Source organism: Rattus rattus, chromosome 3 (assembly GCF_011064425.1).
Source record: "Rattus rattus isolate New Zealand chromosome 3, Rrattus_CSIRO_v1, whole genome shotgun sequence".
In the NCBI taxonomy this organism is placed as follows: Eukaryota; Metazoa; Chordata; class Mammalia; order Rodentia; family Muridae; genus Rattus; species Rattus rattus.
The window spans coordinates 40,458,731-40,477,718 of NC_046156.1; the positions used below are offsets into that span (position 1 = coordinate 40,458,731).

At 37.2% G+C, this 18,988-nt stretch overlaps 1 protein-coding gene across 1 annotated transcript in view; it reads right to left on the reverse strand.

The window, feature by feature from the left end:
- Dpyd (dihydropyrimidine dehydrogenase) overlaps positions 1-18,988 on the reverse strand; it is an 813,096-nt gene that overhangs the window by 106,692 nt on the left and 687,416 nt on the right. Inside the window, exon 20 of the mRNA XM_032896921.1 lies at positions 12,100-12,279. Coding sequence (XP_032752812.1) covers positions 12,100-12,279 — 180 coding nt within the window. The remainder of the gene's footprint in view (positions 1-12,099; positions 12,280-18,988) is intronic.

Here is an 18,988-nt window from a genome sequence, read left to right on the forward strand (position 1 = left end):
TCAGATGAATACACGCAGCCATGTGAGAGTCAGAGTCAAGACATGGGGACATAAGTGTTTAAGGGACAAGGAATACAAATATGATAGCTCAAGAATGCCTCCAACAAGTAACCTGAGGAATTTTCTCTAAGCTGAGTGTCATATTCGTGCCTGCACTACAAGAACTCGGGAAGCTGAGGCAGCAGACTTGGCAGAAGTTTGAGACCAGCTTGGGCTACAAAGTGAAAGAGTCCCCAAAACCAAACCAAAAAGGTTTCTGGGGATATGCAAATATTGTTTATCTCTTGTGTGTGTTTTGTGCCTTAGACAGGGGCATGCATCCCACTCTTACTGTACTTTTGAGGCTATTCTGGAAAACCATTAATTCTGCTTTTTTTTCCACATATTTACCATAGTGGAACAAAGTACAGTTACAAATAAGCTTCAGTGTAATGTCTATGCTCATATTTGATACCTTTAAAGACATAGGGTGATATTAGTAATCCTTGGATATACTAAGTGCTTATACAATTATAAAGGGGCCAGGAAGAGATGGTTAAATTCCAAAGGAACTTCAAATATTCAAGAATGGTCAGCTGTAAAATATAGCATATAACACATATCTTCCAAAATGAGTACTCGGAGGGTCTACTGAGCTGGTGTCTACTAAATAACTGATAACTTTACCAGGAACAGCTTGAGAAGTTTGGGAAGTAGGCTGACTGGACATCTAGTGTTGGGCTGTTGATGTTAGAAAACCAAGTGAGTTAGAAGACGCAGTGAATAGTGCCTGTGTGTATTAGAACCTGACCTGGGAAGGGCTAGGGAATCTGTCTTCATTCTCTCAGCTGCCCTATCTGAGTCTCTGGATCCCCAAATGTGAGGTAAGAATGCTGCTGTGTAGCATTTCCCTACAGATTGGAGCATTCCTTCCACATGGGTAGAGGGGGTCAGCTGCATCCACTCCAACTGCCACGTCGTCTGTATCATTATGGTCTGTATCCCTGCAAACCATGAGCCAAAGTAAATTCTCCATAAGTTATTTCATGTCAGTGATTTGGTCACAGTACCAAGGACCTAATCCATGGATGGCATAGTAGCGATTGCAAATTGCAATGTCTACCAAAACCCACCAAAGAATAGACACAGGGGCATCTCAGGATTATTATATATCTTAGCCATGGTGATGGAATACTGTAGGATTGGAGTGATTTTTATCTGCCCAAAATGATTGGGTTCCTTTGATTGGCTTCACTTGAGACCCCAAAACACTTGGTAAACATTGAGGTTTGAAAGATACCCAGAATGAGAATTGGGAAATCAACAGAGGCACTTCAGAGCTCAGAGAGATGGAAGAATGACCAGCAGTAGAAGACCTGAGAGAAGGGTATTAAACACTGAGAGAAGATCATAAGCACAGAAGACATGGGGAGTGTTTTAAAGATTGGCTGTAGGAAATCCTCAAAGGGTTGCCTGTTTGTTTGCTGGTGAAATTTCAGGGCTGTGTGGCTACAAGAAAATTTCAGGGCTAGGAGAAAAGACTGGGAACAAGTAGAGTTGGCTAGGGAACTTCATAAACAGTGTCTGAGCTGCAAATCAAAGGACTCAAAGCTGCATTAGTCACATTCTCTGTGTAGGCTTTTGCTCCACCATCTCAGTCACATTTGCATTAGGTGGTCTGTGACTACAAAGCATAGTGCTATTGTAATAACAGCATTTACTTCCAGGATTACGTAACGTGAAATTGGGTATTCGCGATTACATGGCTAACTAGGTTAGTATAGAATTCTGAATAATTAGGATCCCCAAGAGACTATATAATTCAGCTGATTACACAAATTTGTTTTGTCGGATATGAGATGCTAATCATACCATTAAACACATTTTGGGTTATTCTCCCTAAAGTCCCTAAAATTGCAAAAACCTGTTTCATAGCATTTATGACATCTAATTGTGTTTGTTTTGTTTGAGTCATGGTCTCTCACTAGTGTAAGCTAGCTCTGAACTCAGGGCAATGCTCCCACTGTACTTGCCCAGGGTTGTTCTTTCAGAAATAAGCCACCCTCCACAGATTAGACATGTCATTTTTCAATATCAAAACTAAATGTAGTGTTGTTTTGTTGGATTTTTTTTTATAAATTAACAGTTTTATTTCTCTTTTGAATACAGTAAATCTAATTTTATTTTCAATTCCTAGCCTTCGATAGATTGGCAGGGAGCTCAATGTAGTTGAACTCTCTGTTGAGTTTCACGTATCAAGAAAGCTCATTTGATTCCTATGGTTACCCGAGTATTATTCCTTACCCTCATAGTCCATTTATACATGGCTACAGATGAGACAGAGGAAAACCATATTTTTCTCAGGAAAGTCCTCATGACCACAGCTCAGAGTCACAAATGTTGGGGATCCCTTGCTAGATGATGAACTCAAACTTTAATTTACTTGCTCATAGGTATTGCAATAAAAACTTCCCAATCTCAATACCAAATATAAAAAATTGTAGTTTTTTTTCCTGGTACTTAAAAGTCAGACCAGAATTAATGTAAGTTGTGCTGAAGATGAAAAGCATTTTGCACAAGTTCTAAGTATATAATTAATATTAATAAGGTACATCCTGATTAAAGTAGTTATATTGGATGAAGTATGAGAAATTACGGTTAACCACTTACTTTCATGGATGACAAAGGAAATAATTACACTGTGGTTGGTAATTAGATATCAATTTTAGATGGCAAGGAGAAATTAGGAATCACATTCTCTTATGTGTGCATTGGACAAAGGAAAGGCGCTGAGGAGAAATGGGAAAATACGGAGGAGGTTGTAAGCTCAAAGCACCTTATTTCAGACATGCAATGATGGTCTGCAGAATGTGATTACAAATTGAGAACTCTATTGCTTTTGGAGTCTCCGTGCCAGCTGACCTGGTACTCTTCTCCTATTTAAGAGTGAAAAATTGCGTTCTGCAACATCTCATCCTATGTCGAGTCCACACAAGCACCAAGAACAGATCACACACTTCTGGGTTTCAGAGGGTTCTTGACACAGGGCTCCTGGGACACAGAGTTCCTGGCAGGAATTACTAAATGATCACAGTTCTTTGTGAAGGGAAATGAACTAACCCCTGGTGTAGGAGGAATGGAGCAGGAAGGGTTATAGTATTTATGATTCTGATGATAAGCCATGCGAAATGACCTCTTCTCATAAGCAAAGGACTTCTACCAGGGTCCTCTACAAAGTGGTTTGTGTTAGGTTCAGATAGTCCTACCTCTGACCTGGCAATAGTAGTGAGCTCCTCCCTTCTGCTTGTTTTAGGGATAATGAACTGTTTGTGACAATTTATTTCTAAGTGTTTACTTAGAAAGTAAATGGTTGCAAAATATTGAAAAGCTTTCTTTCTTTCTTTTTTTTTTTTTTTTTTTTTACAAAAGAGTGTGCTTTAAGGAAAAAAAATATACTTACCTTTGGCCAGATAAAATAAAATTTATTAAGAGTATGTTATTATAGGTTAAGAAAACATGAAAATAAGGTCAAGAAGTATTTTTTGAAAATCTACATAAATGATGAAATAAATTATTAATGTGTCTCTCAAATATTTATATTTTTTCTAATGTTATCCATCTATCTTAAATAAGGCTATATCCAACATTACTCTGAAATAAGTTAATCAATCAATGTATCATTCCACTGTATATTATAAATTATAATGCTGACTACTGTATTCAATTCCTAGACACTCATGATACATAATTTCTGTTTTTCATGAAGTGTCTCTGAAAGAAGTAAGAGTACCTTGGTTTGCCTTTGTGCAAATGGGAGACTAAAGGATTCATGTCCCTGACCCACAGAATTCTAGACTAGAATTTAAATGTCCCAGGCCCCAAATGTCTCTGTTGTGTTTCTCTTTACACTACATCTCACTGGATATTGTATATCGATAAGATGACCAGAAGCTCAGAATTACAAATGAGGTTGTAGAATTTTATTCAATAACATTTTTCCTTTTAAATTGGAATATCTATCATTTAAAAAAAGAGACATCTGTCCTATTGTCAAAGGGACCCAGACATTCTCACACAGTACCACAGATATTTCTCAAGCCATAGGATACTGTTATACTGGTAGCTGAAAGTCCCTAATACCTGTGCAGAGCATTCTGACCTGGTAATTGTCAGGTTTGGGGACTTTCTCTGTGAGACTTTCCTTGTCCAGTGACTCAAATCACCAGCAAACTACAATGTAACCTCATGCAATTTGCCTAGAGCCTGACAAAACCAGTTCCACGGTAATGTTTTTGTTTCAGCCATTACCTAAGTAACAGATAGAAATATAATGTGATCAGGGATGTTCTAACAATAGAGTGAGACCATCTGGAAGATCAGGGGAAATGAACTTCAGGGCCAGAACAGTAGGTGTCAGAGAAGGTAACATGGACAAGCACCTCAAAACTTTAAAGTGAATGTCAGGGAATTGGCTTTCCTCCAGTGCTCCCTCCCAACACACGTTTCTTCTTCACTGGCAAGCTATGGAAATGTCATTGGAGAAAGAAAAAGCAAAGCAAGTTACGTTTACAAAGCTATCCTACTAACACGTTCTTCATGGCAGATTCATCATTTTTTATGAGTCCTTATGAAGTTCTGATCGAATAGGTTATACTGTTTTCAATTAGCCAAGCATGCCCTGTAAAGTATGATATATGGCTTTTTTCCTGATTTTTTTTCCTGATTAATTAATGAGTCTCAAGGGTTCAGACCACCCCACTCCCATTCTAATATTTGAGTTTTCATTTTGTAAACTTACTCATGATGAGTCAAAGTTAATCTGTAATGAAACATAGCATCAGTGTTTTATGGCCTGGGTAGATCAAGAACCCTTTACTTGCACTTAACACCAACACATGAAAAACTTTTCTCTTTGTTTCATTCTTTGTTTCCTTTAAAAGAAATATAGGCAAATAAATGACTTAGTGGGTCAGTTCCCAGCACCCACTTGGTAACTGTAGTTCCAGAGAATCTGATTCCCTCTTCTGACCTCCATGGGCAGTGCATACATGTGAAAGATAAAGGTACAAGCAGGGAAAACACTCGTACACTAAAATAAAATGAATCAAATAAAAAAGGAAAAATTTGTAGTCCAAAGGGACAGGATATATATGTCTTTTCCTCAGTTCAGTTTTGTAGTAGACCTAAGTTTGCTCTAAATTTTAAGGTTTTACTAGACCTATATTTTCATACACAAACTATGTTTAAATACGTGTGTGTATGAGGCATGGGTTCTGTTAAAAGAATTCTTAGTTTGATTATACTTTATGTATTGTTTTGTTGACTATCAATTTAGTGTGCATTTGTGGGTTTATTTCTGGTCTTTCTATTGGTCTCTGATCTATTAGCCTATCCCAACATGGAAACATACTTGCTTGACTGTACAATGAAGGTAGATAGTCAAAATCTTCAAAATTTGTTCTATTTTATGATTTATTTTGGCTATTCTGCTCTCTCAAATTCGATGTATATTTTGACATCAATGTGTCAACTTTAAAAACACGTCGGAATTTTGATTGGGATCATAATGTTCAGACATTTCGATTTGAAAATGACTGACGTCTTTCCATATTCCATCAGTGATTTGAAACTGCTTTACTTTTCTTTCCTAATGTGGTGCCGTGTTCAGTGGGCAGATACTGCATATGTTTTAATTGGTTCTAAAGCCGCTCATACTTCTTGCTGTGTTCGTGTCATTTTAAATTAATTTCTACTAAGAGCCTTAGTACTGAAAACAGAACAGTCTACCCCCCCCCTTTTTTTAAAACGCTGGACACCATTCATTTCTTCTATTATTCTCAAGTCCTTATGAACCTCTACTACCGTGGAATAGAGTGAAAAAATTCCTGTTCAGTTGCTGATCTTAAAAGAAACAATTTATCTAATATCAAATGTTATTCTAGCTGCATAATCTGTGTAGATTTCTTAGGGTTATCATTATAAAAGGATGTTGGGTCTTGTCAAATAATTTTTTTGGGGGGAGCCAATGACATATCCAATACATTGAAACTGATAAATAATAAAAAATAATAAAGAAATATTAAGCACATACTTCACTGACAAAAGGTATATGGATGAAAAGAACATTAAGAGTATAACATCATTAGTTAACAGTAATAAAAATTAAAATCACGACAATGATATTAACATGCATATATTAAAACAGCTCAACTATCTCAAATGTTGTATTGAATGCAAAAGTATATTTACATATCCACAGTGGCACGGATGTGAAATGTTTAAATTACTTTGGAAATATGTTTAAAGGTTTCTTGTAAAACTTATGTAGTCACTCTTTGATCAAGACATTAGAACCCTACATATTATTCAATGTATTTGGAAACACTTATGCACAAATAAACAAGTAATAATACAAGAATGTATCCCATATATCAAGAAAAACAAAAGCACTGTTTTGTATGAATAAACAAATTATAGCATATGTATAAATCAGAATGTAATTACCAATAATAAGCTAATAGTATGCATAAAACCCTTCAGTGAGAAAGAGTTGTCATAAACAGACCCTCCCACACACATTCTGTGGACTTCTATTTCAAATGCAGGGGAACATGAGGAAACTAATCTTGGCTCAAAAAAACTAGATGGTGTTTGTTCCTGGTGGTGGTTGGAAAGAGATGGTGGCTGGGGACATACACATAGTTGTGGCTATGTTATACATTTTAGTCAAATCTGGGTCATGGTAAATGCCTGTCTTCATTTATCAAATACCCCATTTATGATCTAGGTATTTTTCTCTATGCGAATTATACACTGTACTAGAAAAACAAATACCATGAGTAGGACAAGTTGTTGTTGTTGTTGTTTATTATTATTAAGGACTGAATATAAGGCTTTGTGGTCATTGGACAAGCCCTTTATCACTTAGCTATAATCACAGTGCAACTGAAATAAATAAAACTTTAAAGCTACAATTGGAAAACAGTATTATTCTCTGGTGGCTACTTCCAACATAACTTCTGTCATGCTATTGACTACACACACACACACACACACACACACACACACACACACACACACACGCACACACACAGACTCATATAGACACACACATACACACATATGTTGTATTATTATGCATGATATATAATATATATGAATACTCAGTTCTGTTAGTTTTCTAAAAGAAGGAGCATATGTATATATTATGTACTATATATTACATAACTATATATTTATGTATTCATATATTAATGTATACAAATATGTATAATAGAATATATTTATACTATAGTACATAGATTATAAAATGTATTTTATATCTATTCCACACACATACACACACATACACACACACACACACATTTCTTCCTTTCAAAAATTGGCAGAACTGAGCATCCAGTCATCACTATATAAAATTACCATACCCTCCTCATAATGACCCGACACTGTGTTACTTCAGTTTTAAAATAACAAAAAGACGCAGGTGGTCATGTGCACACAGCCTTGGTCTCTATCTTCGGAACAAAGCCTCGTCCTCATTCCTGCTCCACAGCTTCCACAGCTTCCACAGCAGCCTTTCTGAACTCATCCTAATGAGAGTTCCTTAATGAGCATAGATTAGGTTCACTTATTAATATCGCTGATATGTATTTCATCATGCTTTAATACCTGCTGAAAGTAATTTGGCACGTTTACTCTTTCCTTATAAATGCCTGCTATTCCTGAAAGAGCCAAGCTGGAATTTTAATTACAAATTGGCTTTCTCTGTTTCTTCTAAAGAAGAATACCACAGATTGTATAGTTTAATTCTATAAACATGCAGCGTTGCTCTAGGTGCTTGGAAACTCACAAATAACGCAGACCTGGTACAGAGTCTCCAAATGCTTATAATAAGTTGTAGCAATGGACAAGGAGACACAGGACTAGAAGATATGCTTGGCTTGTTAATTGAGTGAACAAAAGTCTTTAGAAGAAGAAGTGATTTGTATTTTCCAGTGAGAAAGGAAAGCTTTAAAGGGCTTCAGAAAGGAAAGGAAACACAAGGTATATTTTAAAATAAGTGAGTAACCATTGTATTCATCAAGCAATTAAACCTCTGTGGCGGTTTGAATAAATGTGGTCCCCATAGGCTGATAGAGGTTAGCACCTTTAGAAGGTGTATCCAGATGTGGAGTCCCCAGCTCCTTCTCCAGCAACATGTCTAGCTGTGTGTAGCCATACAAACCTTTCCCATTCCCAACAAACCTCTGAACTTATAGCCCAGCCCCTATTAAATGTTGTCTTTTTATAAGAGATGATATGGTCATGGCGTCTCTTTATAGCAGTATAGACCCTAACTAGAACAACCACTCTCCCACCATCCTACCTGATGGATACTGTTGTATCCATCACTGGTAAATATATCTTGGCACTCAAGAAGCTTATCATAAATGTGGCATATTTGCTAAGTCAAGAAAGTGTTAAGAGTTGCTCCCTTGCCTACTTCATTATTTCTTCTGCTTTTTTTTCCACCTCATTTTTCTACAAGTAGACTACTAAAATGAGATGTACAGGTTTGTTTTTGTATTGTTGTTATTGAAATACCCTGATAATAGGAACATGGTTGTATAAAGCTTAACTTTTTCTGATGGTATCAGAAGAGTACATGCTGTCATGGCAGAGAAGGCATGGTGGAAGGAGTAGGAGGCTGGTTGGTCAAACTGTATTCATACTCAGTGTCTTAGTCACTATTCTATTGCTGTGATGAGACTCCATGACCGAGGCAACTCTCTTTCTCAAGGAAATCACTTAACTGGAACTGCCTTACAGTTTCAGAGATTTAGTTCCAAATCCTGTCAGGGCACATGGCTGATGTATGGGGTTGGAGCAGTAGTTGAGAGCTATATACTGATATGTAGGCCCAGAGGGAGAGACTGGACCTTGGCATAAGCTTTTGAAACCGCAAAGTCTATCCCCAGTGACACACTTTCTCTAATAATACTTCATCTAATTCAATAAGGACATACCTTCTAATTCCTCTAGACACTTCAACTCCCTGGTGACCACTTTAATATATGGATTTATGGGGGCCATTCTTATTCAAACCACCATGTTCAGGAGACAGTGAGCGTGTGGGGGATGTAACTAGAATATTAGGCTTCCAGGCGTGACTCCAGTGACTCATATCCCCCTGTTAGTTTCCACATCCTAAATGTTCCACAGTCCTCCCTAATAGGGCCACCAGCTGAGGACCAAGTGTTCAAACACATGAGCCCATGATGGGCATTTCACATTTAAACATAAAACTAAAGGTCGCTGTCTTCCATACTCTTCATTTATAATGTAATAGAGAGAGTTATTGCCTGACGGACATGGTGATTACCAGTTCTACCTTCTGACTCCATACTGCATTCTCACACCTGCCCAGCTGCTGAACCAAAACTCCTCAAGCCTGTGTTAGGATGTTAGGATAGCTATGACAGGGATGGGAGGATGGATCTGGTCATGTGACCAGGGCCTTTGTAGCACAGTTTTGTGATACCTGTTGGGACTCAGCTTCTAGGGGTTGTAAAAAGGAGAAACTGGTCCTGAGGTAGAAGTTATAATATAAAGTGAGATGATAAGACTTGAGAAGCTTTCCTTCCTTGTTGGATCAGAAGGCTGCTCCAGAGGTAGGGAACAGCATGTGAGAATGTACAGAGTCCCAACTCTGCAAGAGGGTTAACCTGTTACTGTTTTCCACCCACGGCACATTGGGCTTGCTCCAATGTCTGTCCCCTCTCCAATGGCTGAAAGGAAGGACACTTATTTCAGTGCATTTCTGATCAAAGTCTGAGCCTCAGATACTAGATAGCCCAATATCTTTCCTGTTTCCCAAACAAATAATTTCATCATTATTAGTGCCCGTGCCCCCAAAGGCCAACCACTAACATTAAGTTTATTAAACCCTTGAAAAGTAGCATAGCTCACTCAGTCAAGTTCTTTCCCTAGCTAAGGCCTCAAAGTTCTCTCTCTCTCTCTCTCTCTCTCTCTCTCTCTCTCTCTCTCTCTCTCTGTCATCCATCTCTGACTTATCATTTTTTTATTTTTCTCAATTTCTACTCTAATACCACATGATTTATGAAAGAGAAAGCTTAAGGAGAATAGGATTTGTTCTTTTCAAATGAGACCTAGCTAGTTCATATAGAGTTTTCTGAGAATGATCTACATTTTTCCTATGGCATAAAATACCATAAGTTAAGGTGTCATAGATAGTAGGTTACAATATGCTAATAAGTTGCCAACAAACACACACAGACAGACACACAGATACACACACATATACACACACACAGACACACACACAGACACACACACACACACACACACACACACACACACACGCCAAGGAGAAATAGACAGGAAGCTTGCTGAAATGTGAATCCAGAGGACCTAGACTCCCTAGGCAGGATGAAGGGGATGTCTCCTGCTGTTTAAGTCATACCCACTTGGAACAGAGGACCCAGGGTCTATTACCAGACCATCTGCCTGTTTCTTGTTTTATCTTTGAGAAATGATTCAGCAATCGATAATGCTGAAAATGGCCTTGTAGAAGGCTGGGCTTACCAAAATAAAAGCCCAAACCTAGACTATGAGAAAATCAATTGCCAGCTGTGTCACGAACACAGATGTCCTCTTCCTGATCCATCATTCCTTTGAGTATGGAGATGAGGAAATGAAGGTGGACACCCTTCAAAAGACAAACTGCCATAGCAAGCAGCAACTACTTACCTTTCAGCTCACATGTCACACATCTGCGTTTATAGATAGTCATAAACTACCATGTCAGAAACAACCTCCTTGAGACAGTTTTCCGTTAAATGTGTGTAATGTCGTCTATGATCTTTTTTTTTTTTTTAGTTATAAACAACCTTAGTGGATTGCTGATCATTGATAAAGCCAAGAACACTCTCTGAATACTGAAGGCTCAGTCTATGATAATATGATTAGTTACACTAATAATGCTACTTAGGCTCTGTCTCCTAATTACAATATTATAAATATTAATGTCACAGCCTTTCTGTTTGATTGCCACTCCTGGAGTCATTCATCATGATATTTTCCTGGAACCTACTTTGTACATTTTATTTCTTTCCTTATTTCTCATTACAGAACTTGCAATCACACATATTATTCTTCAAGAAGTCTTTATTCTTGGCTATTCTTAGGCTAGGGACAGTGATGTCGCTCACAAACACTGCCCTCTTATGTGGTGCATCCCTTGGATTTGCCCAGCCTCTCACCATCATCCAAGGCGGTACACCCTGGGTTTTTGTTTTCCATTCTTTTTCATGTGACCTGTTTCAAGTTAAAACTCGTGTGAATTATTAAATGCTTCCTTAAAGAATCTTTTCACACTGCCTCCCTCTCTTTTTTTAAAGTTAATTATTGATGTAGTGACAAGCTGAAAAGACTAAGAATTATAATTTCTTTCTCCCCTCGTTCAGGACTCAAGAAATATCTTCTGACAATGGTTGTCTATTTAGAATAATACAAAGGAAACACAAAGGCGAAATGCTGAAGGTTGTTTTAGAAAAGAGTTGCCGAAATCACTGTATTATACAAAATGTAAATGTAGTGTATATTTCTCAGAAAATAGCAGTTAGAGAGAAAGTAGGCCTGCAACCTTTGGAGCCCAGGTTTAACCACATGGCAGAGGCAGTTACAAAAGATACTGATTAGATTTTAATTTTAAAAATGGCATCATATTATTCAGGACTCCAGCGGTTTGATTGTCTTGAAAATAGAAAGGTAATGTTATAATCTCCAGAGCTTGTTAAAGAATAAAGAAATCCCTAGATTCTCACTGGAAAGAATGCTCGTCATCAGCACAGCCAGCAAGAACTCAGAGGATCTTCGCATTGCAAACTTCAATCTTTTTCTTTTACATGACCTTGTGTTTTATCAGACAGTAACTGGGAGACCTATGGTATAGCTGTAATCAAGCCTGCTTCAGAATGATTCTACTGTAAAAAAATCAACAGCAAACAGGCATTGCCTTTGTTACCTCTGAGGGGGTGAAGAAAAACAAATGACCTGAAAGAGAAATGAATGCAAGGAGAATTCTCCTGGGTTGACCCAGGAGAGACCAGCACATACCTGTCCCATGAGCTCAGCAATGCGTGGAACTGGTTTCCCTTTCTGATGACTCATAGTGGGTGGACTCTGCCCATCCCAGTCTGATAACTCTTCAATACTCTTCAGATAAAGCAGAGCTTTGAGGCCAGTGCAGTAATCTTCAATCACAGTGAAGTCCTGATTCTGAATAGCACTGCATACCTAGGGAAGATAAAATGGGAGAACATCAGACCAAAATCAATCTCTTCAGACAGATTAAACCTTCAGTCATTTAACAAATGTTTATTATAGGTGGTAAGGAAAACAGAGCGATAGGTGGTTGGGAATAGGAGTGGGAGGTAACCATGGACAGACCCAAGATATCCAAAGGAACCTCTGGAGGTGGTAAAGGCTTCATTCAATTTGACATATTGGCATTCATATATATATATATATATATATATATATATATATATATATATGCACATTGCAAAACACAGGAAGCTGCATATTGTAAACATGTGCAGGTGTCGGCATGACAAGTAAATTTACATACAGTTGTTAAACACTGACTCCTATGGTTGAATTTTGGCATAACATAGACACCTCAGCTTTCTCATTTTCCCTCTCGTGACAGCACTGCCAAAGAGTTGTCTTCGAGCCTAGAAGAGGTAAAACTGCCTTTGCATTGTTTGTGTCCAGTCAATGGACAGCTTTCATCTCCAAGTCGATGCTTGAGAAATGTACATTGAATTACCAAAAAGCAAACGAATATTGGACACAGAAATATCCACCTAATGTTTTATGTTTGTGTTGGGCTTAATTTTAAAGCTATCTTTTGCTGTATGTGGGATAGGTACACTGCTGAAGGCTTTTGTGTTTTTAAAGATGTCTTTAGTCTTTTCCTTCCCGCATCTAAATAGCAGCAAACTAGTCCTCGATGTCTTGACTGTCACCATTTTGAGGAGGTCCCAGTACCTCAGAGCAGGCCAGGCCTGTATGTATAGTTATCTCTGATTTATAATTAATGTATGATTATATGCTTGACAGCTCAGTCCTTAGTTTTATTGAGACTTAGCAAAGAAAATTGTATTTATTTTGATCACTATATTATTTCTAACAACCACTGCAGAATTTGTCACGTAGTCTGTATGAATCAAAGGAATGGTTCTGAAAACATTTAAGTGACCACCTGTTATAAAGTCATCTTAGCATTAAAGAAGATTGGATGAGAGAAAATATGATCTTTTTAAATAAAAACATATTTTGAATTTTGTGATTGTGGTTAATATTTTAAAAATAATTTTATTAAATGTATGTATATATGTATGTATTTGTGTGTGTGTGTGTGTGTGTGTGTGTGTATCTACACAGTGCCAAGCACAATTTCCAGTTATTTCTTCAATTTGATACCAAATACAGGCTCTACAGAGACACTTACAAATTCTAACAGAACTCTTTTACCAGATTTTCCAGTATCATTCCATTTTTAGTATGTTCAACATGGAAATCAACAACCTTCCTAACCTGTATCCAGTTAAACAATCAAACAAATAAAAGGCCCAATTTGTTTTTATTTTATTTTTTCCAGATGTTGAATTCCTACGATGACTGACTAATATGTGTTGACCCAATGGACCACAGTTGTTCCATTGTGCTCTAGCAGATAACCACATCTGCACATGTTCAAGTTGCACATATAAAATTGAAAGGGCTTCATTATTCTTCAGTTGACTTTAAATCAACTCCAGATGATTTACTATACCCAAGACAGTGTAAATACTATGTGAACTGTTGTCCAGCTTTTTTCATTTGGAGAAAAACAGTCTATCAATACCCAGGACAATTGTTAACTAGATTTTCTGTTTCTAATGAATTTAAATAATTTATGGAGATCTATGACATAAAGAGAAGGGTATAGATATTAAGGTGCTTGCAATTGTAGCTGTCAGAAAGGCATTAGGAAAGTTTGAATGAAAATTTACCCAAATGGGTAAATTAATAAGATTCTATTTTAAGATCTCCAAAAGCCTTCTAGGCCACTGAATTAATAAACTTTATTATAATATATATGCCTAGCAGTACTACTTGGTAGCTAGGACTATTATAAGTTGATTGAGAGAAATAATTAAAATATAGGATGATGCAGAATGGAGGATAAGGAGGATAGAAGAGGAGAAAGAGTAGGACAGAAAGACCGTACAGTAGATGGGGGCAGAGCAGAAGGGAGAGGAGGGGAGAGCAAGGCAAGGCAAGGAGGACAGGGTAGGGCAAGGCAGGAAGGGACAGGACAGAAGAAATAATCTACCTACATATTCTTAGCTAAGAGTTCAGTGCATCCATGATGCCTGTGTAATAGGCAACCAAGTGGTGGGTGCTTCTGGATACTACAATGCTTAAAAGGAAGGATAGGAAATAGGTCATGAAAGACACTAAGCAGAAAGTTGTCAAGGGAATAAGTCAAGTGTTACAGAAAATTATCGGGAAACTCAAAGCTGACAAATGATCCCCAGATTTACCAATGCAAACAAGACTGTAGATACTTGTGTTCATAGAACAGAGGCTCTGCCCAGGTCTGGAGCTACTCCTTTTGGTACCTGAATAATGGACAAGCGAGAACTGAAGGTATGCTTATAGGACATTTAGCTTCTGTTAGGGCAAAAGAGAATATTCTTTCCAATGCTCTGCTTTTTATTTCATAAGCGATGGATGTTTTATGAGTATGTAGTCATTTTATATTTCTCAAAAAGACAGAATGACTTCTAAGCATTGAAACTCAGTTAAGATGGCAGAATGGCAGTGAGATAACACAAAACCACTTTAACATGAAAGGAGTTAAAATGGGTCTGGCTCTCTGGTCAACAGCTTTTAATTATCTCATTCAGCCCTCAACATAACCCTAAAAAGCAGACTCATTTTTAACTGTCTATGTACAGATAAGAAAACCAGATCTTAGAAAAGTTTGACTTTATAGGCTGAAGGGCACACTTGGTTTGGGAGTTTGGGATTCAGAACTCATGAATACAAGGCACTCATTATCATAAGGCACTCCTGACCCCACAGCGTTCATTCTAACACAGGCTGACAATGTAGTGCCCATGGCCACGTAAGACTCATGGCTGTATGGGACTGGTGTAAGCAAATAAATGTGAGGTAGAGATAAGCAGAGAGAAGAAGCCATTTTAAAGTTACAACAATCATCATTCCCTCAACTGTTTCAAGAGCCGGACAAGCATGTTTAGAAACATACAATCTTCAAACTCAATTTGGCTACTTTCAAAAGAAAATCCATGCTTATGAATGAAAATAATCAATACTTTCATTTGTCTTCTAGAGTGGAGAGTAAGATGAAAATAATGACAAATCAAGCTCTCAATAAAGTGGAAATAAAAGTCCTAATTTCCAATATTGAAATATAGTTTGTTGTTATAAGGTAGAGGAAAACTTAACAATCTACTTTTCAGGCAGAGCATTAAGCTTTCTTAGTGTTGATGGAATTTTTTGTTTTAAGAAAAATTTTGAGAACATTAAGATTTCCTCCATGGGATTTCATGTGATTTTTTTAACTGTAGAAAGCAACCATTTCTTTCTTTAATTTATTTTGGTTGCTCTAGTATTCTATTTTATAGTGTATGCTTTTATTATAGTCTCAGCACACACAGAAGAAAACTGATTTTTTTTAAAATCATGTCACTGCAATAACCAAAGACAAAGGTGAGAATTTTGCCCATATATAGAGCCAAGCTGACATGGGACCTACCTGTTATGCCAAGCTCCACCTTCCTTCCACTCCTCTTCTCTACCCAGGCCACACTCCTGCCTGCCTGCCTCCCAGGAGGTCCACAGTAACTAGGAACACAGAAGGTCCACCATAACCAGAGATAGCACTGTCTGCCTCCAAGGAGGTCTGCTCCAGTCAGAGACACCCAGGCCAGTTAACACTGGAGATAACCAGATGGCCTCAGGCAAGCACAAGATCGTAAGTAACAGAACCCAATGCAATTTGGCAATACTAGAACCCAGTTCTCCCAACAGAGCAAGCCATGGATAACCTAACATGCATGAAAAGCCAGATAACAACCTAAGACCCCATCTCATGAAGATGATAGAGGCTTTTAAGGAGGATATAAAGAACTCCCTTAAAGAAATACAGGAAAATACAATAAAGCAGGTGAAGGGATCGAACAAAATGGTCCAAGAACTAAAAATGGAAATAGAAACAATAAAGAAAACACGAAGGAGGCTAATGTTTGAATGAACAACTTAAGAAAGAGATCAGGAGCTACAGATCTAAGCATCACCAACAGAAATCCTAAAATATCTAGGAAATTCAGGACAAAAGATCAAGCTTAAGAATAATAGGATATGGCTGGAGAGATGGCTCAGTGGTTAAGAGCACTGACTACTCTTCCAGAGGTCCTGAGTTCAAATCCCAGCAACCACATGGTAGGTCACAAACATCTGTAATGAGAGCTGATGTACTCCCTGGTATGTCTGAAGACAGTTACAGTATTTAAATACTTATATATAAATAAATAAATCTTTTAAAAAAGAATAATAGGAAAAATAAAGCGTAAAGAATTCCAGGTCAAAGGGCCAGAAAACATCTTTAACAAAATTACAGAGGAAAACTTCTCTAACCTAAAGAAAGAGATGGCCATAAATGAACAAGAAGTGTATAGGATACTAAATACATTGGACCAGAAAAGAAAATCCTTTTGTCACATAATAAACAAAACACTAAGTGCACAGAACAAAGAAAGAATATCAAAAGCTTCTAGGGCAAAAGGCCAAGTAACACATAAAGAATGACCTATTAGAATTATACCAGACTTCTCAACAGAGATTCTAAAAGCCAGAAGATACTGAAAATATATGTTATCCAGACCCTAAGTAAACACAAATGTCAGCCCAGGATACTATACCCAGCAAAACTCTCAATCACTGTAGATGGAGAAACCAAGATATTCCATGACCAAACTAAATTTAAACAATATCTTTATATTAATCCAGCCCTACAAAGGATACTAGAAGGAAATCTCCAATAGAAAGAGGGCAATTATACCCAAGGAAACCAAAGAAATTAAATACTTTATAACAAACATAGAAAAGGAGAATCATATACACATAATACCACCTCCAACGTAATAGTCACCTGTCTTTAATATCTCTCAACATCAGTGGACTCAACTCCCCAATAAAAAGACACAGGCAAACAGACTGGATATGTAAATTGCATTCAGCATTTTGGCACATACAAGAAACACACCTTAGTGACAAAGACAGACATAACCTCAGAGTAAAAGGCTGGAAAAATGGTTTCCAAGAAAATGGTCCGAATATCCAAAAAACTGTCTTTCCATCAAAAGTTATTAAAAGAGATAGGAAAGTACATTTCATATTCATCAAAGGAAAAATCAACCAAGAAGAAGTCTCAATTCTGAACAGTTATATCCCAAATGCAAGAGCACCCGTATCTGTAAAGGAAAGTAAAGCTCAAAACACACATTAAAACTCACAAAATGGGAATGAAGTGGGAGATGTCAACACCACACTGTCACCAATGGACAGGTCATTGAAACAGAAGCTAAACAGAGATAAAGTGAAATGAACAGAAGTTATGAACCAAATGGTTTTAACAGATATTTACAGAACATTTCACCCCCAAACAAGAGAATATATCTTCTTCTCAGAACCTTATGGTACCTTCTCTAAAATTAACCATATAATCAGACAAAAAATAAGCCTTAACAGATAGAAGAAGATTGAAATAATCCCATCATTTTATCATCTCTAAAAGATTAGACTTCAATAATAGTAAAAACAACAGAGAGCCCACATACTCAGGGAAACTGAACAGCTCTCTGCTCAATGATAACTTGGTCAGGGAAGAAATAAGAAAGAAATTAAAGACTTTATAGAATTGAATGAAAATGAAGACACATCATACCCAAACTTATGGGACACAATGAAAGCAGTGTTAAGAGAAAAATTCATACCACTAAATGCCTTTATAAAGAAATTGGAGGAATCCCATTCAAGCAATTTAACAACACAAATGAATGCTCTAGAACAGAAAGAAACAAACACACCCAAGAGGAGTAGAAGGCAGGAAATAGTTAAACTCAGGGTTGAAATCAACCAGTCAGAAACCAAGAGAATGATATAAATAATCAAAAACAAAAACAAAGGCTGTTTTTTTTGAGAAAATCAACATGATAGATAAACCCTTAGGCAAACTAACCAAAGGACTCAGAGACAGTATCCAAAATCAGAAATGAAAAGGGAGACAGACAACAGAAAATGAGGAAACTCCAAAAATCATCATATGTTGCTACCTCAATGTAACACCAGACATACTGAATCTAATAGAAAAGACAGTGGGAAAGAGCCTTGAACTTATTTGCACCGAGGGAAATTTCTTGAAGAGCATAGCTCAGGCTCTAAGATTAACAATTGATAAATGAGACCCATGAAACTGAAAAGCTTCTGTAAGGCAAAAGACACCTTTAAAAGGACAAATTGGCAACCTACAGATTCGGAAAAACAATCTTTATTAACCATACATCTGACATAGAACTAATATCCAAAATATATAAAGAATGCAAGAAGTTAACCTCCAAAAATCAAGTTACCCAATAAAAATTGGGGTACAGAGCTAAACAGAATTCTCAAAAGAAGAATCTTGAATGGCCAAAAAGAACTTAAAGAAATGTTCAAAGTTCTTAGTCATCAGAGAAGTGCAAATCAAAACAACCCTGAGATTCTGCCTCACACCAGTCAGAATAGCTAAGATCAAAAACTCAAGGGAGTTGGGGATTTAGCTCAGTGGTAGAAAGCGCTTGCCTAGCAAGCGCAAGGCCATCAGGTTGGTCCCCAGCTCCCAAAAAAAAAAAAAAAAAAAAAAAACTCAAGTGACAACACATGTTGG